The following is a 25,628-nucleotide window of genomic DNA, read 5'->3' as shown; positions in this document are numbered from 1 at the left end:
TCAGCACAACTAAAACATGCTGACTGACCTCAGAGTTTCAAGTCCACATCCTGGACTCTCCAGGAAACCACACAGATGCTTCACTCCTGAATCCTGCAGCTTGTTGTTGTTACTCAGCTCCAGCTGTCTCAGATGGGAGGGGTTGGACTTCAGTGCTCCTGCCAGATAATCACAGCTGATCTTTGACAAACCACAGCACCTCAATCTGTGTAAAGAATGAAAGATGTAAGTTTATTAGACAAAGTGTGAGCTTGAAATCATTCAGTGTTTCATCATCTGTTCAAACCTGAAGAAGGTTCAGAGTGTAGAAGGTTAAGAAAATGGAAACTCCAAACAGCTGAAGCCAACAGGAAGCAGCTTCAAACAAACACAACAAGAGAAAAAACTCTGAATGTTTCACATTATAAAAACAGGAAAAAGACTTGAAAAAGTCCTGTTTTTCCTTCCAGGAACCACAAGGCTTCACTTTTAAAGGTGCAGTGTGAAAGAAATGGACATATTTGAAGTCCAACACCTTTTTCCAGTCACATTATTAAAGCAGACAAACTACAAGCTCATTTTCATTCCAACAAGTCATCTTCTGACCTGGACTAACAACACTGGTCTCTATGTGCAGCTGGCTGTGAGACCAGTGCTCAGGGAGCGTCTACAAAGTGCAACACTGAAAGAACATTACACACTAATTTGCTTCCTTCATCCAACCTGAAGAGGAAAAAGAGACGCCTCCCCTTCAAAATAAAAGCTGCTCGTTTTGGACACAGTATCAAAGAAAGTCTACAGTATAACATAGAAAAGACAGAAAAAAGTTTTGGTTGTTTTTCAATTGTGCAGAAATGAAAGTACACTAAGCTCAATTATGTGACAGACATTTCATCCCATGTCAGTTTGGCCTCATCCTGCGCCGGATTATCCAGCACACACTCTGACCACAGGCCCAGCTGGGCTCCATCCAAGAGACAGGAAACAAACCAACACAATAATAAAAAGCACCATGTGATTTTCTTACAGTTTAGCTCTTCAAGCCAAACATAGTAAAAACATGAGCATATTTGTTTCCTGATAAAATGATGTGACAGGTAGAACAGAGTAAAGTGGTGGTGTTACAGCCGGCCTTTCTCCCCTCTGCTGCCGAGGCTGTTAGTCTCTTCCAAACTCAGCTACAGGACTTCCAAATGAATGAAAGCAGCAGAAGTGGCTTTACAAATGAAAGAGGAAGAGGAGAAGAAGAGGAGAGGGAGGCCACTCTGACCATCACTCCAGCTGAAAACATCACACTTCCATTAAAGTTGGTGAGAAAATGTTGAGCAGGATGAGCTGCTGGCTAATCTGGAGGCTGTAGCAGCAGCTCACAGTCACCGTGGATTTCCACTCATGAAAAAGCTTTGGCTGCTTCATTTCTCATTTCATATCAGAGACTTTAAAGCTTCACTGAAGCTGTACTGTGATGCTTCCATATTCCAGTGAGGCCTCCATAATGATTTCAGCTGTTCTGTACACACACTGTGTGCCCTGTATGGCTCAAAGTCTCTGCAGCCTGTTTTTATCTGCTATCATCATCCTCATTCACATCCCTCACACACTCTACAGACGCATCTTCACTGACTGATGAAGCACAACATGAACCTGTGGAGGCTGAAACACTGTCTTGTCAAACATCTCGCCATCACCACTCCACTTCTGTCAGCCTTTAAATGAACCCTGCTCAAGTCTGTCACTTCTATTTGGAGCCAAAAGGAAAAACTTTTGTTCAGTCGTTTGGAAAGACAACATTTCTGAAAGCACGCAAACTTCTTCACATTTGTCTTCAGAAACATCCTGAACATTTAGGAACTAAAGAAAGTTTCAAACATCAATCAAAGACCTGAAATATAGAAAAACTACAACAGCCACAGTCAGTGAACTCACCTCAGAGTCTCCAGTCCACAGTTTGGACTCTCCAGTCCAGCACACAGAAGCTTCACTGCTGAATCCTGCAGCTTGTTCCAACTCATGTCCAGCTCTGTCAGATGGGAGGGGTTGGACTTCAGAGCTGAGGCCACAACTTCACAGTGAGACTCTGAGAGTCGACACCGAGTCAGTCTTTGATGATAGAAAATATAAAATGTGTTATTATAAAAGCAGAAAATCTGCATTATAAACACAAACTGAATGTATATGAAGACAAAACAGAGTGAGGTCATAATCTGATGAACATCTGTTCTTCACATCTGTGCTTCAGCTCCTCTTACTGTGTTTGACATAACACAACGATTGAGTCTCTCTCAGACCTGCAGACTTTTTTCTTTTATTTTGCCTGTCCCGTTTGGTTCTTTTGCCATCAGAATTATTGTCTAAAGATGAAGAAAGATACCCAACGGATTTACTTTACCAAATTGACCATCCCTGACTTGCCGTAATGGTCTATTTGATTCACCTTTTATCGTTTTTTTTTATTTTTTTTTATTTTCACTTGCTAGATATGGGACAGACTTGAATGAGGAAAAGAAAAGGGAGAAAGGAAGAGGGGTAAAAAACAGTGGAGAAGAGGGACGGGGATAAAGGGCAAAAAAACAAAAACCAACTAAATAAGCAGACAAAAAAAATACATATATCAATCACATGGATCACCTGTTGAGAAAGAAAAGAAAACAAGCAGAAGAAAACGAGAGCAATACAATAAACAACATCACAATGATATATGGGAATATATATACTAAATATTAAACATTATTGTGCAGCACGTAATATCGACAGCGCACAGTGTGCTTTGAGGTAGGAGCCAAAAAGGGTGTAGTTTGTGTGTGTGAGCACCCGTGTGTACACCTGTGAGCATGAACGCGCTTGTTTTTAAAAGGTTCCTTCATTTAATGATCTGCTAGAGGGTGTGGGGAGCCACAGCCCCGTCCTCCAGGGCATGAAGCAGGTATGGAGGAGATCAAAACTCCAGACATCCAGAGGCCCCCAGAACACAAGAGACCAAGGAAGACCAACAGAGGGGCAGCCGCGCCACTGTCCCAGAAAGAGCTGAGGAGAGTCCCAGATGAGGGCTCACTCAGCAGCCGCGGAGCAGAAGCCAGGGGGGGTTGCAGTGACGCGCCTGTGAGCTCCGCCGGCAGCCAGCCGTGCCTGAGTGACCGAGCCCCAGGCCGAGAGGCCGGGGGCACCCCACCTCCGAAGTGGCCCGAGCAAGCCCCAGGCTCCAGGCCCCGATAAGCGGCCGCCAAGGAGTGAGCCGGTGTGTACCTGGACGTAACTGCACCCAGACCCAGGTGGTGTTACCCTTTTCCCTGCATTGGGGAGAAGCAGACCGCCCCAACTCCGCAGCAGAAGGGAGGCCCCACATTCCACTCCAGACCGCAGTCGGACGGCCAACTCCTCCTCCTGGCCCCCCACTCCAGCAAGTCGCAGAGAACGGGGGTGTGAGAAGACTCCAAACCTCCCTCCGCTCGCTCATATGTAGTGTTGATGCATGTGTGTTCTAAGGTTGTTAGGGAGTTTTTATTGTTTTATTTGCTTATGCTTCAAAAGTTATGTTACACATATTTCACCAGACACAGTTTTCTGTTGAAACAGGAAGCTGACCCTGTGACACTGACAAGAGACCAGTACAGAAATACATATCCGCAGAAGTTGACTTGCATTATATTATTCTTAGAAATTGACTTGCAACAAACATACTTTGTGACACACACACACACACACAGACAGCATCAGGACCTGCGTAACAGGAAATGTGATTATATTTGCATATTGACGATGTACCCTATAAAAATAAACGAATACTGCAGTTCGGTGTGATTTGCTCTGAGCTTTTCACCCGCGCAGCACGTTAACCTACACAAGTGTCTCATTGTTGTTTATTCACCTGACTGTTTGTTAACTGTAAATCTCTGACATTTAATTGGTCCTTCGAAGCCGTTAATGGACTGGTATTAATGATAATATTATGCTCCATTTCACAGTGGTATCCTTCCTCAAGTCCCGACGCCGTGACAAGCCTGCGTCGAAGTCTCTGCAGAGCGCCCTCTAGGGAGGGTTGAAAGTCCAGGGACGCTAAAATTCGGGTCCTGGCCGACGTTTTACATGCCCACGGCGCTGGGGCTTGAAAAAAGGATGCCTGACAGACCGGCAACAGCGAAGCCAGGTGATTATTCCACATTTGACACACCTTGCATAAAACGATCGGCTGGGACAGTCTGTCTGCTCTAAGTATATTAAATAGGAAGTGACCTATTCGCTAACATAAGTCTATAGAAAGACTGACTATCCGCTCACCTGAAAGAGGTTGGTAGCCTGATAGAATTAGTTGTCCGCTCGCCTGAAATAGTGGCTGGAAGCCCGACAAGTTGTCCGCTTGCTTGAAATAGTGGCTGGAAGCCCGACAAGTTACCCGCTCGCCTGAAAAAGGGCTGGAAGCCGTGTAACGGTTAGCAGTACGCCTGAAAGACGGCTAGTGGTAGATACTAAAGAGAGATTCAGACTGTCCAGTATAAATTTTGCGCGCATAAACTGTTTTTACTGTTTTGTTGGTGGAGTAAGTTGATTTGACAGCACATTAAGGTGGCTGAACTACTCCACTGAATTGTTTACCGTTGATAGCTCACGTACTGGCTGAATGAGAAATTAAGTTGTGCGTCATCACGTAAAATCGACAACCGCTTTCAAGAATAGCTGAAAGTAGAAGGCTGTTGTTGATAACTTATCTCATTCTTCGTGCCAGTGACAGCTTCACGGGTCTGTCTGTATATTTAACTCAATTAAATACCTTGTAAACAAATCTTCTACAGAAGGAAACTGAATGGATAGTAACGAAACTACACTCACGGCAGATGAACAGTGGTTAGACAGTAGCTATTTTAAGAGGAACCTTACAAACAGAACTAAACAATGAAATATAGTTGGCATGACAATCATGCCCAGATTGTATAAAATAAATAAAAGGAAATCATTCACATGAAAACCTTTTCTATAAAAAAGAGAGATGCATAAGATAGATTAAGGCTGTCTCATTGTTCAGCCAAGGAAAGTGTGTGGAAAGGTAAATGTCTCCAGCCTGGATGACGGGTGAGACTGCAGCCCACCCAGAGCCCTTGATGGATACAAAATAAAATATAAAAATAAAAATAATAATAAATTACTTGGTTCAACATGCAACAGAGAGAATGAATGTGACTGAAGGTTGGATCTGAGATGAGGCAAACAGAAGACCAGTCTAAAAAAGTAGGCACAAACCTGTTCAGAGAAAAAGCATATTTGTACAGATTGGATGAATTCTAAATTATCTGTTTGCTGAGTAAGATGATCCTAACTATTAAATTGGCTCAGTAGTAGTATAGTGATTTACACTGATAAAATGTTGTAATATACTGTTGTTATTATATGGAAAGAATAAGATGATGATATTAATAAAAATATAATATTAATGACAAGAAGTATCCTAGTCAGTATGATGTGAGATGGATAATTGTTATGAAGTAGTCTGCATCAAGTTTAAGGTTTGCTCGAACTCAGTATAATGGCATATGAGATGAAGAAAATAAAGAGAATATCCAAACTACTTAAGTGCATAGGGGTACTACTTGACATGTTTGAGGACCTATATTGCTGAAATATAGAGCACATCTGTAATAACAACCAATATGCTAAACCATGTATATGACAGCTAAAGCTACAAGATTGAGAAGCTGATTTAAATATGTGGACACTACTAAGCTCATGAGCGAGTTAAACATTTTTATTTATTTGTTTTTAGAGCAGAAGCTGCATAGGGGACAGCACAGGGAGCAGTCTATCAATGAATAGAAAACACACATACACAAATTGTTACATGTGAAATTATTATTGGAAAGAATCAGAAGTGAGATGGTTTTGAATTAAGAAATCAGTGAAATGATGCATGAATTAAACCTGATAATAACATACAGAGGCAATGAAGGAAGCAGCTTACACTCACTGAACATTAACATGCATAGGAAAAGTAATGAAGACCTGCTTACACTTATACACATGACATAAGTTGGTATTTCTGACCAGAGAGAGGGAAACGGGTAGTTTAAGTACTCAGGATAATAATGAAAATGTCTTAGTTGTGTTTCTTCAGGAGCAAAACAGACCTGGACCAATTCTCCAGGTGCAGCGGTCGGAAGAAACTTATAAGTTAACATGACTGGACATGTCAAAGCAAGTTTCTGGTTGAATTGTTCACAGCGCCATGTCTCCATAAACCTGTCAAGTGGGCCCTAACTTGTGTCTGAGGACAAGGATTGCTGTTAATAAGGTGGGAACTTAAAATTTGGGTTAGCAAATTTGGGAAAGAAAACTGACTGCTTAAGCGGAGAATTGTGCAGGAGTCTGAAACACTGCAAAAGCAACATATGCGAATTCACGTACATGATTTACAAATGCCCAGTTTTAGAGCTGTAAACTGTGAGCAATTCAAAGTTTAAATATATATATAGAGAGAGATAATAATAAGAAAACTTTAACTTCAAAGTTGAAATATGTAAGATGTGTGAAATGTGTGAATTCTTTGAAAAACTAGAAGGTATCTTGGAATGCCTCAAGTGAGAACGTAATGAACAAAAAAAAACAAAGAAGAAGGAGCAAAGAGCAATGGAAACACGGACGTGTATAACATAGAACAATTACTTCTAGGCTCTGAACACAAACCCTCTGTTGTCAGATCTAGCAGATCCAGTTGTAGTAAAAGCTACCACATCTTACAGGCCAGTTAAACCACAATATCCCTTAAGCACAGAAGCAGAAAAAGGGATCAGGCCAGTGATTGCAGATATGGAAAAAGCAGGCATTTTAGTAAAAACAACTGAAACAACCTGTAATACTCCGATTTTCCCAGTGAAAAAAGCAAACACGGGGAAATATCGACTAGTACATGACCTTAGAGCAATAAATGACATAACAGAACAAATTCCACCTGTGGTTGCAAATCCACACACAATTTTAACTCAGGTGACACAAAAAGAACAATGGTTCTCAGTTATAGATCTTTCGAACGCGTTTTTCTCTGTGCCATTACACCAAGACTCACAAAAGGTATTTGGATTCACTTTTACCAACCAGAAGTATACCTATACAAGGTTGCCTCAGGGATTCCAGAATAGCCCCACTCTTTATGCAGGAGCTCTAAGACAATCCATGTCATTTTGCACGCTTCCTGCCCCAGGTAAATTCCTGCTATACGTTGATGGTATTTTGATTACAGGCTACACACAGACTAATTGCGTAGCAAGCACACTGACAGTTTTGCAACATCTAGCAGAGCAAGGCCATAAAGTCTCACAGCATAAATTGCAATTGTGGAGCCGAGAAGTAACGTACCTTGGCCACAGACTGACAGGACGAGGCAGACAGCTGTTAGACAGCAGAAGAGTAGCTGTACAGAACGCTCCTAAGCCTGTCGCCAAACAACAAATGATGAGTTATTTAGGTCTCTGCAACTTTTGCAGATGTTGGATACCTGAATATGCACTGCTGGACCAACCTTTGCAAAACCTGATCTATGGCAAACACTTAGCTCTGAAAGATGAAATAGAATGGACACCAGAGGCAGATAAAGCATTTATTGACTTAAAACTTGCCCTGCAAACAAGCACAGTTTTAGCTTTGCCTGACTGTGACAAGCACTCTCCTTCCTGCGGAAGTAGATGGTGCCGAACACAGCTGTATGCAGAAGCTAACTGAAAAAATGAAACCCCGACCAGACATTTTTAGTACACTGCAGCCTACTGTTTTAGAAGCGAAACCTTTAGCTTCCTCTTTTTCAGCACAGAGTGCAGAACTAGCGGCTATCATACGTGCATGCTGCGCAAAGGTCGAGAAATAGAAATATATAAATATTCACACTGACAGTCAATATGCGTTGCACACCAAAAAAGATAATTCAGAAATTACTAAAGGCAATAACTTCGCAGGCCAAGCTGCGAGGAAGGCCGCACAGCAACCAATACGAACTTTAATGTCTGAAACCTCACAGCTAATACCACTTGATGTACTTAAAGATGAACAGACAGCCGCACCCATCGCAGCGCAAAAGAAGTGGTTAAAGTGTGGAGCACGGCTACAAAATGACCTGTAATGGCGAACCAATACTGCCAAAATTGCTACACAAGACAGCAGCATTAGTGACACATAGCTTAACGCATTTGTCAAGGGGTGGAATGATGAATATCCTCCCCAAACACTTCTATACTCAAAATTTTGAAGCTTCAGCACAAGAGTTTATCAGAGCATGCATGATTTGCCAGAAACATATTGCACAGGGAAACCTCAGGCCTAAAAGAGGCTTTTCCCCAACACCACCGCACCCATTTCACACAATCCACATGGATTTTATTGAACGGAACGAATGTCAAACATCAAAATACGCTCTAGTAATTGTGGATGTGTTCTCAAAATGGCCAGAAATCTATCCAGTAAAAAGAGCAGATGCAATCTCAGTAGCAAAATGTTTATGCAACCATTTTATTCCTACTCTGATAAAATCAGACAAAGGCCTGAGTGTTTGGGCCTGGTGAAGATGTGGATGCGACTAACCCAGGGTTCGCAAAAGCTCACACCCTTTGAAATCGTTCACGGGAGGCAATTTCCGCTGCCTCTCACTAGTGAGCCTATTAATAAGTCTATAAGACCTTATCCAACAGGCTTCAGTTCATCTCAGAATGGTTAAAACATACCTTCTTAGTTGAGCCCTGGCTAGATGTTGAACAGGCACTATGCAAGGATCTAGAGATTTCAGACCTACCATTTATTAGCTCAAACATCAAAAGACATGAATGCTTTAAAAGTATCAACATCAGCTTTTCTCTAACAGCATGGTGGGAGTTTCTAAAAATAACGGAGTCTTCATTAATCCCATGCAAACGTACACCTATCTGGAATAACCCTGACATATTACAAAACAATAATATGATTAATTTCACAGAATGGAGTTGTAAAGGAATTAAATACTTAGAACATATATTAGAGGGAACAGAATTTATTCCATTTGACAGACTAGTTGAACAATATGGGATCAACAAGACAAGGTTTTTAGAATATCAACAAATTAAATCCATAGTAAAAAAGAAATTTAACCTCAGTCAAGTTGAATTACAAACACCACTAAGTGCGGCACATTTTCTTACTCTTAAATCCCCCAAATTATTATCTAAAATATACAGAACACTTTCTAAATTAGATGAATCAATATCCCTTCCTACTGCAAAGTGGGAAGCAGATTTATCAGTCAACCTAGACCAAAACTTCTGGTCTCAGATTTGCTTAAAAACTTTTAAATTAATTAAAAATCCCAGTCTGCAATTAATACAATACAAAATACTTCATAGAGTGCACTATACAGGTCATCGGATGTTCAAGATGGGCTTTACATCTTCCAACAACTGCTCACACTGTCAAGGCAATACACCAGACAATTACATCCACGCTCTTTGGTTCTGTCCACCAGTGCAAAAGTTTTGGCGCGAGATATGTGAAGACTTATCAAAGTGTCTGAAATGTAACATTCCAACTTCCCCCTTAGTGTGTCTACTGGGCAGCTTAGATAATGTCACTTCAGAAAAGAATATAGCCCATATGATCTTCACTGCCCTATGCATAGCCAAGAAAACAGTCCTCATGAACTGGAAAAATAAAAATAATCTTAATTCTAACCAATATAGAAATTATCTATTAGATTACATTAGTCTTGACACAGCCTCTGCCACCACATTAGATCAATTGCTCTGGGCCCCTTTTATCAGCTCCATCACCTAGTGGGGGTGGGGGGTCATAGTTTGGTCCCGCCTTCACTGTTGTGATTGGTGAGGGGGTAGGGACAGGCTTAGGGCGTCGGGGGGTTCCCCGGAGGCATCTTCCTTGGGGGGCTCAACCCGGGGTAGCGGTCACCTCCGGTTGGGGGCTCTGTTGGCTCTCAGGTGACTGTTTCCTCGCGGCTGCGTGCAGCGGGGCTAGGGGAGGGTCTGTGCTGACGGACGTGGGTTACTGACCTGGCAACCTGGCTGCCCCTGGGTGGGTCCGGGATGGGCGTGAGGTTCTGGGGGCGCTCCGTCTCTGGGCTGGGGCCCGGGCCGGGCCTCGGGGGCTTGGGTCCTGGTTGGTGTGTTGCCGGGGTTGTGGGCGGGTGGGTGCATGGGGGCCCGGCCCTGGAGCAGGGTGCCGCCGGTGCGTCGAGCCGCCTGGGGGGCTCTTCAACTGGTGGGGGGGATGGTCACATCTTGCAGGAGCTTTCTTCTCTTCAGGAACTCTCTGCAGGAGGGGGAGATACAGGAGAGGTGGAGGAAGATCTCAGCCTGGGCGTTTACCGTCTTATGTAGTCTGGAAGATGTGTGGATGGTGGGGTGGGTGCAGTTTTCTCTGTGGTGGGGTTGGGTGGACTGTCCAGGGCTCTGTGGAGCCGGAGGGCGCTACTGCACTGGGCCCCGGTCTGATGGGCCTGGGCCCCCCTTCCCTGGCGGGTCGCGAAGGATGGGAGTGCCTACTGGGGTCAGCGGGGGAGCTGGCCCCAGGGAGGGGTTACCTGCCCCTCCCTTCCTTCCCTCCCCATCTCCAGCTGCCTCCCTCTTCCCGCTCCTCCACAACCACCCACACATGCAGGGCCTTGGAGTGGGGGTATGTCACCAGGGTGCAGAGGAGGCTACCCCCCCCCCCCCCCCCCCCCGTCCCCTTCTGGCTGCCTCTGCCTCAATTTTATCCCACAACTTAGACATTCACATTATTCACACTCTCATTACACATACATATAGGATCTTGGGGGTGGGCACCATCACGGAGTCCAAATTACCATCAGGGTGTATACCTCACCCCTGACGTCATTGCCCACCTCTCAATTTTAAATACACTTAGTCATTGAGGGCTAGCAGGAGGGACTATGCGCTTACCTGCTGCTCCTTGGCAGGTAGCTCCATGCCCTCCTGGGTTTTAATTGCACCTTAGAACACATATGCATCAACACTACAATGAGCGGGTGGAGGGAGGTTTGGAGTCTTCTCCCACCCCCATTCTCTGCGGCCTGCTGGAGCGGGAGGGCTAGTAGGAGGAGTTGGCCGTCCGACTGCGGTCTGGGGTGTGGGGCCTCCCTGCTGCTGCGGAGTCGGGGTGGTCTGCCTCTCCCCACCGCAGGGAAAAGGGTAACACCACCTGGGTCTGGGTGCAATTCCCCCCTCCAGGGGCAAGGGTACCTAGACCCGGTTTGTAGAGTACGCTTGGGGAGTGTGATTGTGTGTACAGCGTCTCTTTATGTCTGTCTCCACGTTGGTTGAGTGTGGAGTGAGTGCATATGAGAGTATGAGGGTGGGAATGGATGTTTGTGTCTGTGTGTGCCTGTATGTCTGTGTCTATATGTCAGGTTGGGTATCAGACGCCTCCTCTCTGGGGACACCTCAGGCCCTCCAAGGTTTGGAGGCCTATCTCCACCCACCACCACTTCCCCTGCCGGTGGCGGACTCCCTCAGGTGTTGGTGTGTTGGTGGTTCTTTGTGTCTGGGGGTGGGCGTCCGGGTACACACCGGCTCACTCCTTGGCGGCCGCTTGTCGGGGCCTGGGGCCTGGGGCTCGCTCGGGCCCCTTTGGAGGTGGGGTGCCCCCGGCCTCTCGGCCTGGGGCTCGGTCACTCAGGCACAGCTGGGGGCCGGCGGAGCTCACGGGCGCGTCACTGCAACTCCCCCTGACTTCTGCTCCGCGGCTGCTGGGCGAGCCCTCATCTGGGACTCTCCTCAGCTCTTACTGGAACAGTGGCGCGGCTGCCCCTCTGTTGGTCTTCCATGGTCTCTTGTGTTCTGGGGGCCTCTGGATGTCTGGAGTTTTGATCTCCTCCATACCCGCTTCACACCCTGGAGGACGGGGCTGTGGCCCCCCCACACTCCCTAGCAGATCATTACATGGAGAAACCTTTGGAATGCAAGCATGCTGATCCACACAGGTATGCACACATGGGTATTCACAGACGCGGACTAAAGCTTTCTTGGCTGCTGCCTCAAAGCACACTGTGCGCTGTCTATCTTGCGTGCTGCACAATATCGTTTATTATTTAGTAAATATTGATATCTATGACTAGCTAGTTTATTGTGATGGTGCTTTGTTTTCTCTATTATTATGTTGCTCTTTGTTGTTTGCTGTCTCCTCTGTTTGTTTTTTTTGTTTGTTTTTTTTTTTTTTCTCTATACAGGTGACCCAGGAGTTCTTTTTTTTTTCTCTCTCTTCCCCCCCCCTTCTCACCGTCTCTTCTCCCCTTTGGTTTTCTTTCTTTCTCTCCCCCTCTTTCTCTCATTCATTCCCCCTGTCCTATTTATTTAGAAAAAAAAAAAATGACAAAGGATGAACTGAAGCTCTGCCATCACGTAATGTCGCATACTGCTGTTTCTGATGTCATTTAGAAAAAAAAATAAAATAAAAAAAAATAAGTCTATAAGAGAAACCACTCTAGCAGAGTGGATGACTAAATTATTTGAGAATAAAGAGATTGTGCTAACAATAAACTGCCGAGCGATATCTCTCCAGTTTCTTGCAGGTTGCAACCAGGTGATTGGATCCTGATCAAAGTACTCCAGAGAAAGAATTGGAGTTCACCAAGGTGGGAAAGCCCATATCAGGTCTTACTCAGCACACCGACTGCCTGCAAAATAGCAGAAAGACCATCTTGGATCCACCAAAGCCACTGCAAAAAAGTGAGTGACAACACAAGTATAGACGCCGGTTCCCCCAACTCCTAGGTGTTCCCTGGTGGAGGAAAGGGCTGTTTGGGTATATCCCGCCCTTTTGTCTTCTCGCCAGTGGTCTACTCACCTGGAGCCCGGGTGTGCCTGGTCATCATGAAGAACCTTGTCCTCATAGTGACTGGCATTGCGCTCCTAGTGAGCCTACTGATACTCACCTGGAGAGACAAGGACCCACAGCACCACCTGCAGAAGAAATGGTCGTATGACAACTTACACCTGAAGGATATGGATAAAGAGCATAACCACCCCTGGCTGAACAATGCCTGGTACCGGTACGTCTACAACCGAGTACATACAGAAGACAACCACACTGGCTGCTACGTCTGTTCACACCTCCCAACAACAGCAATGCAAGCCACCCTATATGGAAAATCACCCAGCCTTTCCGAAGCCCTATGTATATTCTACAAAGCCACCAGCGGAACATGTTCCCCCGAAGACATCTTCTTCTTCAAGGTTGAGTTAAAAAGACAAGTCACAAAAATCGACCTGCGACGGTGTAATGGAACACTGATCAACTATAAACCTAATGAGGTAGTGTTTTGTACACCAGAGGTCTCAGACTGGAACTACAGCTGTGATGACCGATACTGGGTACACCTGAATAGAATAGAATAGAATAGAATAGAATAGAATTCAACTTTATTGTCATTGCACATGCACAGGTACAGGGCAACGAAATGCAGTTTGCATCCATCCAGAAGTGCTTTAGTGATATAGATATATTACAATATATATTAGCAATAATATAGATATGTGAGTATATTACAGAAATGGGTCTATTATGGTATGTTATAATGTACACGGTATGAAGTATGTTGTGAATATTCTATAACTATAAGTATGTACAGGCTGTAGTGAGTACAAGCTATGTACAGGATATGAACAGGATATAAATATGAAAAACTATACAGAATATGAAATGAAATAAATAACTTTACAGAATCTGGGATATACAGCTATACAGAAATGGGAACTATGCAAGTTGTAAACAGTTGTAGGATTAAAGATTATCGAATGTACAGAATGATTATTTACACAGAGCTATACAGTAGTGCAGTTAAGATAAGTGAGGGTGTAGATAGTTTCTACAGAGGCTATATAAAGTGCTAGTGGTTGTGAGTGGTGGTTCAGTCCATGTTATTATTGTGTTTGAGGGTACAGTTGTCCATTGTGTGTGTGTGTATGTTCAGTCCATGTGTTAACGTGGGTCAGATGTCAGGAGGCAGAGTTCAGGAGTCTGACAGCTGTGGGGAAGAAGCTGTTCCGGTACCTGGTGGTCTTAGTCCGGAGGCTCCTGTGGCGCCTCCCAGAGGACAGGAGGGTGAAGAGTCCATGTGATGGGTGACTGGGGTCTTTGATGATTTTCCCAGCCCTTTTCAGACACCGCTTCCTGTAGATGTCTTTTATGGCAGGAAGTGGTGCTCCGGCGATGCGCTGGGCAGTTTTCACGACCCTCTGCAACGCCTTCCGGTCCGAGGCAGAGCAGTTCCCGTACCAGACTGTTATACAGTTGGTCAGGATGCTCTCGATGGTGCAGCGATAGAAGTTCACCAGGATGTCTGAGGACAGGTGGTTCTTCCTCAGAGTCCTCAAGAAGAAGAGGCGCTGGTGAGCCTTCTTGACCAGCTTGGAGCAGTTGGTCGTCCAGGTGAGATCCTCGGAGATGTGGACTCCCAGGAACTTGAAGCTGCTCACACGCTCCACAGCCGTCCCCTTAATGTGGATGGGTGGATGTGGGTCAGCATTCCTCCTGTAGTCCACGATGAGCTCCTTGGTCTTCTCGGTGTTAAGCAGCAGGTTGTTTCTGTCGCACCACTCAGCCAGACGATCCACCTCCTCCCTGTAGGCGGCCTCATCGTTGTCACTGATGAGGCCAATCACCGTGGTGTCATCTGCAAACTTAATGATGGTGTTGGAACCATCAGCAGGTCTGCAGTCGTGGGTGAAGAGGGAGTAGAGGAAAGGGCTCATCACACAGCCTTGTGGTACACCGGTGTTCATTGTGATGGTAGATGAGCAGCGGTTATCCAGCCGGACATGTTGGGGGCGGTTGGTCAGGAAGTCCAGTAACCATTTGCAGATGAGGGAACTGATACCCAGGTCTGTCAGTTTCCTGATGAGTTGTGAGGGGTGGATTGTATTGAATGCTGAACTGAAGTCTATAAACAGCATTCTGGCGTAGGTGTTGTTGTTGTCCAGGTGTGAGAGGACAGAGTGCATTGCGATGGAGACTGCATCCTCTGTGCTCCTGTTCCGGCGGTATGCGAATTGGTGGGGGTCCAGGGTGGGGGGGAGACAGGATTTGAAGTGTGCTAGGACCAGTCGCTCTAAGCACTTAGTGATGATGGGGGTGAGTGCTACTGGGCGGTAGTCATTGAGGCAAGATGGGTTGGAGTTTTTGGGTATCGGGACGATGGAGGTGGATTTGAAGCAGGCCGGTACCACAGCGTGGGCCAAGGACAGATTGAATATGTCTGTGAGCACTCCTGCAAGCTCCCCAGAACACGCTCTGAGAACACGCCCGGGGATGCAGCCTTGTGGACATTGATCCTGTTCAGCACCGCTCCTACATCGGTGGGGGAGAGAGTCATAGGTTGGTGGTCTGGCGTCATGTCTGCTTTGGTTGTGGTTGTGGGGTTCCCTCGCTCAAAACGAGCATAAAAGTTGTTGAGCTCGTTGAGGAAGGAGACATCAGAGGATGCGGGGGAGGGTTTGGTGGTCCTGTAGTCTGTGATGGTCTGGAGTCCTTGCCACATGCGTCGGGGGTTGGAGTTGGAGAAGTGTTCTTCTACCTTCTTTTTGTAATGGTGTTTGGCTTTTTTGATGCCCTTCTTTAGATTAGCCCTGGCTGTACTGTAGGCGTGTGCATCTCCTGACCTAAAGAAAGTGTTGCGGGCCTTCAGGAGGAGACGAACATCCCGGTTCATCCAAGGCTTCTGGTTGGGGTACATGGTGATCCGTTTCTGGGTGGTGACACTGTCTGTGGTTTTGGAGATGTAATCCAGTACAGATGAGGCGTACTGGTCCAGGTCTGTGTGGGTGAACATATTCCAACCAATGACAAGGGAAAATCTTTCAACGTCAGGAGGGAACCAGGAATACAACATCCAATGTGTTTCACCTTCGCATACGGCAACAGAAAGCTGGGGATGAACCAAAACTGCTCCCAGACTTTCCGGATGCCGCAGGACAGAAAGGGACCAACCAAGACGCAAGAGGAGCACTGATGACGTGCAACCTCATGATCCAATCTGGGGTAGTGATGTGCCAGCGGAGTTCAAGTTGTGGACCACCGGACAGAAAGTCCTGCACTCACTTTTCCCATGGATCGGGAATGGAAAAAACATGCTAAGGATCGAGACTCTTGACTACCGATTTGGACTTTTCCAGAACAGCTCAACATGGATAAACAAGGCTCATAATGAGGAAATCGACGCGATCAGAATAGTGGTCATGCAACACAGAGTCGCCCTGGACATGATTCTCGCTGAGAGAGGGGGCCTCTGTGTCTTATTCAACACCACTTGCTGCACCTACATTCCAGATAACGTGCATTCCTTGACCATGACCACCGCCCTGGAGAAGTTACGACAACTGAGTAATGCACAGCAACAAGACTATGTCATGAACACAGAGGACTTGTCTTGATAGGAGTTCTTCTTTTATTGCTTTGCATGTTCTCTACATGCATTCTACCCTGTATCAGATCAATGATTGGCAAAATGGTACAGGCCACAGTGATCACCTATGTTGGACTGCCACAAGAAGATGAACCGGACGAAGAAGATTTAGTATAGGAACACACACATTCACACATACTGAATGATGCTACAATTGAAAATGTTATAAGCAAGTGATTGTTAGCTGATAATAAAGTATGATTGAAGTGGTGAAATACGGTAACAACAGGGAGGGATGTTAGGGAGTTTTTATTGTTTTATTTGCTTATGCTTCAAAAGTTATGTTACACATATTTCACCAGACACAGTTTTCTGTTGAAACAGGAAGCTGACCCTGTGACACTGACAAGAGACCAGTACAGAAATACATATCCGCAGAAGTTGACTTGCATTATATTATTCTTAGAAATTGACTTGCAACACACATACTTTGTGACACACACACACACACACATTTCCTGTTCCTGCGTAACAGGAAATGTGATTATATTTGCATATTGACGATGTAACCTATAAAAATAAACGAATACTGCAGTTCGGTGTGATTTGCTCTGAGCTTTTCACCCGTGCAGCACGTTAACCTACACAAGTGTCTCATTGTTGTTTATTCACCTGACTGTTTGTTAACTGTAAATCTCTGACAAAGGTGCATTTAAAACCCAGGAGGGCATGGAGCTACCTGCCAGAGAGCAGCAGGTAAGCGCATAGCCCCTCCTGATAGCCCTCAGTGTCTACGTGTATTTAAAATTGAGAGGTGGGCAACGACGCCAGGGGTGAGGTGTACACCCTGATGGTCTTTTTGGAGTCTGTGTAGCGTGCCCACCCCCAAGATCCTATATGTATGTGTTATGAGAGTGTGAGTAATGTGAATGTCTAAGTTGTGAGATAAAATTGAGGCACAGGCAGCCAGAAGGGGACAGAGGGGGGGATGCCTCCCATGCACCCTGGTGACACACCTTTACCCCAAGGCCCTGCATGTGTGGATGATTGTGGTGGAGCGGGAAGAGGGAGGCAGCTGGAGATGGGGAGGGAAGGAAGGGAGGGGCAAGTGACCCCTCCCTGGGGCCAGCTCGCCCGCTGACCCCAGTAGGCACCCCCATACTCCAACACCCGCCAGGGAAAGGGGACCCAGGCCCATCCGGACCGGGGACCAGAACAGCAGCGCCCCCCGGCCCCACAGATCCCGGGACGGCCCACCTGATCCCACCACAGAGAAAACTGCACCCATCCCGTCATGCACTCATCTTCCAAACTACACAAGACAATAGACGCCCAGGCTGAGATCTTCCTCCACCTCTCCTGTATCTCCCCCTCCTGCAGAGTGAGTTCCTGAAGACAGGAGACCTCCTGCAAGATGTAACAGCCTCCCCCACCAGTTGAAGAGCCCCCCAGGTGGCTCGATGCACCGGTGGCACCCTGCGCGACGGCCGGGCCCCCATACACCCACCCGCCCACAACCCCAGCAACATACCAACCGGCCAGGGCCCCAGCCCAGAGACGGAGCGCCCCCAGAACCTCACGCCTGTCTTGGACCCACCCAGGGGCAGCCAGGCTACCAGGTCAGTAACCCACGTCCGTCAGCACAGACCCTCCCCTAGCCCCGCTGCACGCAGCCACGAGGAAACCATCACCTAAGAGCCAACAGAGCCCCTAATAGGCCATGACCGCTACCCCGGTGGGACCAAACTATGACCCTCCACCCCCACTAGGTGATGGAGCTAATCAAGGGAACCCAGAGCAATTGATCTGATGTGGTGGCAGAGGCTGTATCGAGACTAATGTAATCTATTAGATAATTTCTATATTGGTTAGAATAAGATTATTTTTATTTTTCCAGTTCATGAGGACTGTTTTCTTGGCTATGCATAGGGCAGTGAAAACCATATGGGCTATATTCTTATCTGTAGCGACATTATCTAAGCTGCCCAACAAACACACTAAAGGGGAAGTTGGAATGTTACATTTCAGACACTTTGATAAGTCTTCACATATCTCGCGCCAAAACTTCTGAACTGGTGGACAGAACCAAAGAGCGTGGATATAATTGTCCGGTGTATTGGTTTGACAGTGTGAGCAGTTGTTGGTAGACATATAACCCATCTTGAACATCCGATGACCTGTATAGTGCACTCTATGTAGTATTTTGTATTGAATTAATTGAAGACTGGGATTTCTAATTAGATGAAAGGTTTTTAAGCAAATCTGAGACCAGAAGTTTTGGTCTAAGTTAACTGATAAATCCGCTTCCCATTTTGCAATAGGAAGTGATATTGATTCATCTGTTTTAGAAAGCATTCTGTATATTTTGGATAGTAGTTTGGGGGTTTTAAGAGTAAGAAATTGAACCACACTTGGTGGTATTTCTAGTTCAACTTGACCCGGTTTAAATTTCTTTTTTACTATGGATTTAATTTGTTGATATTCTAAAAATCTTTTCTTGTTGATCCCATATTGTGTAACTAGTCTGTCAAATGGAATAAATTCTGTTCCTTCTAGTATATGTTCTAAATATTTGATTCCTTTACCACTCCAATCTGAAAAGTTTATCATATTATTGTTTTGTAATATGTCAGGGTTGTTCCAGATAGGTGTACGTTTGCATGGGATTAATGAAGACTGCGTCAATTTTAGAAACTCCCACCATGCTGTCAGAGAAGAGCTGATGCTGATGCTTTTGAAGCATTCATGTCGTTGGATGTTTGAGCTGATAAATGGTAGATCTGAAATCTCTAGATTATTGCAAAGTGCTTGTTCTACATCTAGCCAAGGTTCATCTAAGAGGGTATGTTTTAGCCATCCTGAGATAAACTGAAGCCTGTTGGCTAAGAAGTAGTGCTGAAAGTTAGGTAGTTCTAATCCTCCTTTATCCTTGGTCTTTTGTAGTGTTTTTAAGCTTATACGTGGGGGTTTATTTTTCCAAAGGAATTTGGACATACATGAATCTAGAGATCTGAACCAATCTTGTGGCGGTTTAGTTGGGATCATTGAGAATAAATAATTTATTTTTGGTAAAACCATCATTTTTATAGCGGCAACCCTTCCCATAAGTGATATGGGTAGACATTTCCATCTAGCCAGATCACCTTCTACTTTCTTTAAAAGTGGGATATGGTTTAATTTAGTTAGATCTGCAAGCTTGGGAGAAACATTAATACCTAAATATTTTATATTTCCCGATTGCAGTGGTGTAGAAGAAGAATTATGGAGGGAGCAATTAATTGGAAGGACTGTAGATTTTGACCAGTTAATTGAGTAATCTGATATTCTTGCAAAAGAGCTTATCAATTCAATCACCCCAGAGATATTGGTTTGTGAATTTTGGAGAAAGAGTAACACATCATCTGCATAAAGGCTGATTTTATGTTCCACATTCTTGCATTTTATGCCCTTAAATACTGAATTCTGTCTAATTGCTGCTGCTAGTGGTTCAATAAAAATTGCAAACAGTGAAGGGGAGAGTGGGCATCCCTGCCTGGTGCCACTCAGGAGACAGAAGCTGGAGGATGTCTGGTCATTTGTTCTGACACAAGCTGTTGGGGAATTATATAATATTTTTAACCGGTTAATGAAAGAGGATCCAAAACCAAATTTGTGTAAAATTGCAAATATAAATTTCCAGTTAACTCTGTCAAACGCCTTTTCTGCATCTAAAGAAAATATTGTAGTTTCAAGGTTTTTACTGCATGAGTAGTCTATCAAATTAAGTAATCTACGTGTATTTGTTGATGAGTGCCTACCTTTTATGAAACCAGTTTGGTCAGGATGAATTAAGAGGGGGGTTATTTTCTCTAATCTCTTTGAGAGAGCTTTGCAGATTATTTTAAGGTCTACATTTATAAGGGATATTGGACGATAGCTTGAGGGATATACAGGGTCTTTGCCTGGTTTTAGCAGGAGATTAATGTTTGCAGAATTCATATTTGATGGAAGTCTGCCCTTTTCTTTGATTTCCAACAATGTTCTGTAGAAAACTGGTGCTAGAATCGTCCAGAATTCTTTGTAGAATTCTGCAGGAAAGCCGTCTGGACCTGGAGCCTTATTATTGGGCATACTTATCAGGGCTTCCTGGAGTTCACCTGGTGTCAGTGGTGAATCCAGTGCCATTGCTTGGGTGTCTAATAATTTTGGAAGCGTTATGTTTTCCAAAAACTGATCAATTTCCTTTTTAGATGGGTTTAATTGTGGTGAATACAACGTTTTATAGAAATCCCTGAAAATGTTGTTTATTTGTTTCGGTTCATATATTGTATTCCCAGATGAATCTTGAACAGCACATATAGTTGTTTTTTCTTTATTTATTTTTAGCTGGTTTGCTAGAAATTGACCGGATTTATTACCATGTTCATAATTTTGTAAGCGTAGTCTTTGTACTAAGGATTTTGTTTGTTTGTTTTTTATCAATTATCTCATTTAATTCTAGTTTTGTTTTGCGTATTTTGTTCAATGTTTCCTGATCTTGGTGGGACGCGTAGGCTTCTTCTAGTGATTTGATGGTTTTTTCTAATTCCTGAATATTTTTGTTTTCTTTTTTCTTTTTATGTGATGAGAAAGAAATTATTTTACCTCTCATCACAGCTTTCCCTGCTTCCCACAGAACAGAAGCTGATGTTCCGGGAGTGTCATTATAGTCTAAATATGAAGTCCACTCTTTTTTAAAATATTTAATAAAGTCTTCATCTTTAAGCAGTGATGTATTAAATCTCCAGTTTTTACTTGGCGTAGTATTGTTCTTGTGCATTAGTGTTAAAGATACAGGAGCATGATCGCTGACAGCTATAGGGTGAATCTCAGTGTCTGAAATGTCGCTCAGCAGTGAGCTGCTGACCAAAAAATAATCCAGACGAGAGTAGGAGTGATGGACGTGAGAAAAAAGTATATTCCTTACTGGTGGGGTGAAGGGAACGCCATGCATCGCAAAGACCAAAGTCGCTCATATACTGTTTGATTATATTTGTGGATTGCCAATTACGCTGAGTTCCTGCTGTATTGAGCCTATCCGTTTCTTCATTTAGTCCAAGGTTGAGGTCGCCTCCAAGAACAAGTGTGCCATCTAAGTGTTCAGAGTAGTGATGGTAAATTTGATTCTTTTTACTGAATCGAGTGTTAATGAGTCACTCACCAAAGTGAATCGGCTTTTTTGAGTCATTTGATTCACTGAGCCAGTTGACCAGAGAGTGCAAAAATTTTACATTTTCACTCAAACTTAATTTGTTTCCCTTTTCATGTAAATCCCACTGCTAAGATGAATGATTAAAAAACAAACAAACTATTTTATAGAGAAAAAAAGAGCAAAAACATTTCTAAAATTAAGCAGTTTCCTATCAAAATTGCTTAATAAACATTTATTTTGTTTATTTGTATTTTATTTGTATTTTCCTTAAGTGTGTCAAATATATATTTTCTCATCTAAATGTCCACTGCGCTGTGAGCCAGGGGGCGGTAATGCGCCTTAACATTGGTTCGGTAATGCGCCTTAACATTGGTTGCCAACCAAGAAGAAGAAGAAGCTGTGAGCCAGGAGGGAGGGGGTGAGTGAGTGATTCGTTCGTTCGCTCTATGATTCAGCACAGGAGGGAGGGGGTGAGTGAGTGATTCGTTCGCTCGCTCTATGATTCAGCACAGGAGGGAGGGGGTGAGTGAGTGAGTGATTCGTTCGCTCGCTCTTTGATTCAGCACAGGAGGGAGGGGGTTAGTGAGTCCTGAGTGATTCGTTCGCTCTTTGATTCAGCACAGGAGGGAGGGGGTTAGTGAGTGAGTGAGTGAGTGAGTGAGTGATTCGTTCGCTCTATGATTCAGCACAGGAGGGAGGGGTTGAGCGAGTCCTGAGTGAAAATAGCACCGAGGAGCTATTTTCTTGATGTGAGCTTCTACTCAGGGTTTTTTCTTCCAGTTCAGGGCAGAAATGCTTTTGTTACGAAACTGGCTGTTGTTTCCCCCCCCACAATTTTAATTATAAGCTAGATATATTTCTACTAATGGGATTAGTTTGCTAACAGCAACAGGGATGAGTCAGTGAGTCAGTTGGGCTTGTGAATCATGATTCACGAGTCAGTAAAGTGATTCTCGAGTATTGAACGAATCGTTCACGAATCGAACATCACTAGTTCAGAGAGTGCACTGAAAAAACCGTGAAAGAATGAGGGATCATCAACATTTGGACCATATACACTTACAATACATATGTTTTTATCATGTATAGATAGTTTGATGATTAAGAATCTGCCCTCTGGATCTATAACTGTATCGAGTACTGTGAAATTAATATTTTTATGTATTAAAATTGCTACTCCCCTTTGTATAGAATTATAACAAGCTGAGAACACATTAGGAAACTCAGGTGTTTTAAGTTCATTCGAGCCTCTAAGATGTCCGTGGGTCTCTTGTAAAAGGACATCTGCCTGTAGTTTTTTGAGTTGGTTAAGTATTTATAACCTCTTTTCTCTGGAGCCAGCTCCATTTATATTCCATGTAACGAACCTTAGTGCACCCATAGATGTCTGTGTATAACTAGGGGTGTATGCTGTGTGTGTGTCGCTTAGACAGGTAGAGAGAATACATCACTTGAGAGAGAATACAGACCTGCAGACTTTTAATGAGAATCTTTGTTTGGCTTTAATCTGCATATGAAGGAGGAAGATGGTGTCACATTTAGGCTTCCATAATGTCGACAGTCTGTCAGTGAGATCTGATCCAGAGTCAGAGTGAAGACACACATTTGGACTGTTTCCTATTTTGAATCTGACTCCAGAACATTTTGAATGAGTTCAGCTCAGTGAAGAGTTCCAGCTGGAAAGATGATCTCTGTTTGCTACCTGCTGCTGTCAGGTACGACTGTTCACGTCCACACGCAGGAAAAATCTGCTGACTGCAGAGGTGGGTTGAGTATCCAAAAATTTTACTCAAGTAAGAGTAGCATTACTTTAAAATATTATTACTCAAGTAAAAGTGAAAAGTAGTCGTCAAAAAAGTTACTCAAGTAAGAGTAAAAAAGTACTTGGCGAAAAGACTACTCAAGTAGCGAGTTACTGTTTTAAATGTCTGATTTATTTATTAAATAAATGTTATCAGACAAACAAAAATTAATAAATATACAAATGTTACTATTTTCAAAAGGAATATATGTAAAGACATCAAAATAAGGCACAACAATTCTAATTTCCAGATTTCAGTTTTTCACAACATAAAGCTTTTTTCACCAATACCTACAGTATATAATATAATTATATAAACAGTGCAAACAATTTCCAGTGACAAGATATGCTGTAAACTTTATATTAATTTTTGCTCCAAATGGCACAACAGCCTCAGAGAAAACAGAGCGAGGCATCTTCAACATATGTCCATACAAGGCAGCTCAGTTTACCATAAATTGCATGGGTGTGCATTTATTTCTGCATTTTTAGCAAAATTGTGCCATTTCTTCACTCAGTGAGGTGATGGTTAATGTTCTGTCCTTATTGTGCGTCCCTTTGCCCAACTTGACAGACAGCTAACGGTTTCAATGAACATTGGAGGCGGAAGTAAGTTTAAGGCTTTTTACTTCGTCAGTAGTTCAATAATTGACATCCTTTTCTTCCCGTAAAACTAAAAACAAACACAAAGTAAATGTTACAAGATGTCTTTTCCTTTTTACTCACACTTCTAGGATATGAACTATACTGTTATATAGTATGTATAATCAACAGCGACTCAGTATTGATCACAATGCAACTTAGCGAGTTTAGCTTCCTCAAAGATAAACATAGCAGATGAAATAACTGGTTTCTAAACAAATCTCTGTAATAGAAATGCACCAAATAAACTTGTAAACATGTTGTACATTAATACTCACAAGCAATAACTCTCCAAGGCAGAAACGTTTTAAAGAGCAACAACATATTCTGCAGGCTAACAAGCGACCAGCTTCCTGTTTCCTCTACCCACAGGAACACAGAAAAACCCTACCAAAATATAAGCTGGTGAGTATTCCCACTATGACCAGCAGAGGGTGCTGAAGAGAAAGAACCTGTGCATGTCATAACACTCCCTGTCTGGTATTGTAAAATACCATTATGAACCAACTGAAACATCATAAACTGCAAGATTTTACAGATTATATCTGAATACAATGTTTACCATCATGACACACATACTTCTCAATCCTTTGGGGACATTAATAACACTGTCTCTGACACATGTCTCAGGTAAGTATTAATAGTTACATTTCTTGAGACCCTCACTTTAATCTTCCTGACCCTGCCATCCTTATCCGGGAAGATCTGGTTGACAAGTCCCATTGGCCATTCATTACGCCTCACTTGTGCGTCTTTGATGAGCACCAAATCTCCCACCTTGAGGTTTGCATGGTTACGTTGCCACTTGTTCCGGCTTTGCAGTGTCCCTAAGTACTCCTGTCTCCATCTGGTCCAAAATGTGTTTGCAAGGTGTTGAACTTGCCTCCACTGCTGTCGATGGAGATCTTTCTCAATAAAACTTCCCGGAGGGGGGAGAGGAGTGCACACCTTCTGAGTGAGAAGCATGGAAGGCGTCAACAGGAAGGGTGTGTCAGGATCTGTTGTGATAGGAGACAAAGGTCTAGCATTAATGATGGCTGTTACCTCTGCCATTAGAGTGGAAAGCACCTCATGTGTCAAGTGAGAGTGCGTGGTTTGGAGAAGCATTGCATCCAGGATACATCGGGACAACCCTATAATACGTTCCCAGCTTCCTCCCATATGAGAAGAGTGAGGTGGATTAAAGATTCAGGTGCATCCCTCTCCTCCCAGGTATGTTTTAATGCTTGACATGTCGGTCTCTGTCAGTGTGAAACCTAGCTCCCGGCAAGCACCAACGAAATTAGTCCCACAATCGGATCGAATCTGCTTAACAGGCCCTCTCAAACTGAAGAATTGACGCAGGGAATTGATGAAATTTGATGCATCCATCGACTCAATCAGTTCAATGTGCACAGCATGTGTGCTAAGACACATAAAAAGAACAGCCCACCTTCTGCTATTTGCCTGGCCTCCTCTTGTGCGCCTTGTGACCACAGACCACTTCGCCGGCTACAACTAATCTGAAGGCCAAATACATCCAAACCCACGAAGGTGAAAGGAGGTTCGGTGCTGATACGATCAGAAGGCAGATCTGCCATTTTTTGCTCAGTTGCTCTCTTCCTAAGTCTGTTGCAGGTGATACAGTTGTGGATAATCTGTTTGATTAGCCTCCTTGCTCCTGTAATCCAATATCCAGCAGT

At 44.0% G+C, this 25,628-nt stretch overlaps 1 protein-coding gene across 1 annotated transcript in view; it reads right to left on the bottom strand.

Moving 5' to 3' along the window:
* The window catches only part of LOC147329621 (NACHT, LRR and PYD domains-containing protein 12-like), an 80,397-nt gene that overhangs the window by 38,516 nt on the left and 16,253 nt on the right, over positions 1 to 25,628 (bottom strand). Inside the window, exons 5-6 of the mRNA XM_086290909.1 lie at positions 1,906 to 2,079; positions 29 to 205 (exon numbers count right to left, since the gene is read on the bottom strand). Coding sequence (XP_086147035.1) covers positions 29 to 205; positions 1,906 to 2,079 — 351 coding nt within the window. The remainder of the gene's footprint in view (positions 1 to 28; positions 206 to 1,905; positions 2,080 to 25,628) is intronic.

Source organism: Aulonocara sp. 'chitande type north' Nkhata Bay, linkage group LG5 (assembly GCF_057382095.1).
Source record: "Aulonocara sp. 'chitande type north' Nkhata Bay isolate Kocher_YH1m ecotype deep benthic linkage group LG5, A_spYH_male_GT1.1, whole genome shotgun sequence".
Taxonomy (NCBI): domain Eukaryota; kingdom Metazoa; phylum Chordata; class Actinopteri; order Cichliformes; family Cichlidae; genus Aulonocara; species Aulonocara sp. 'chitande type north' Nkhata Bay.
This window is presented reverse-complemented; position numbering and strand designations above follow the sequence as displayed.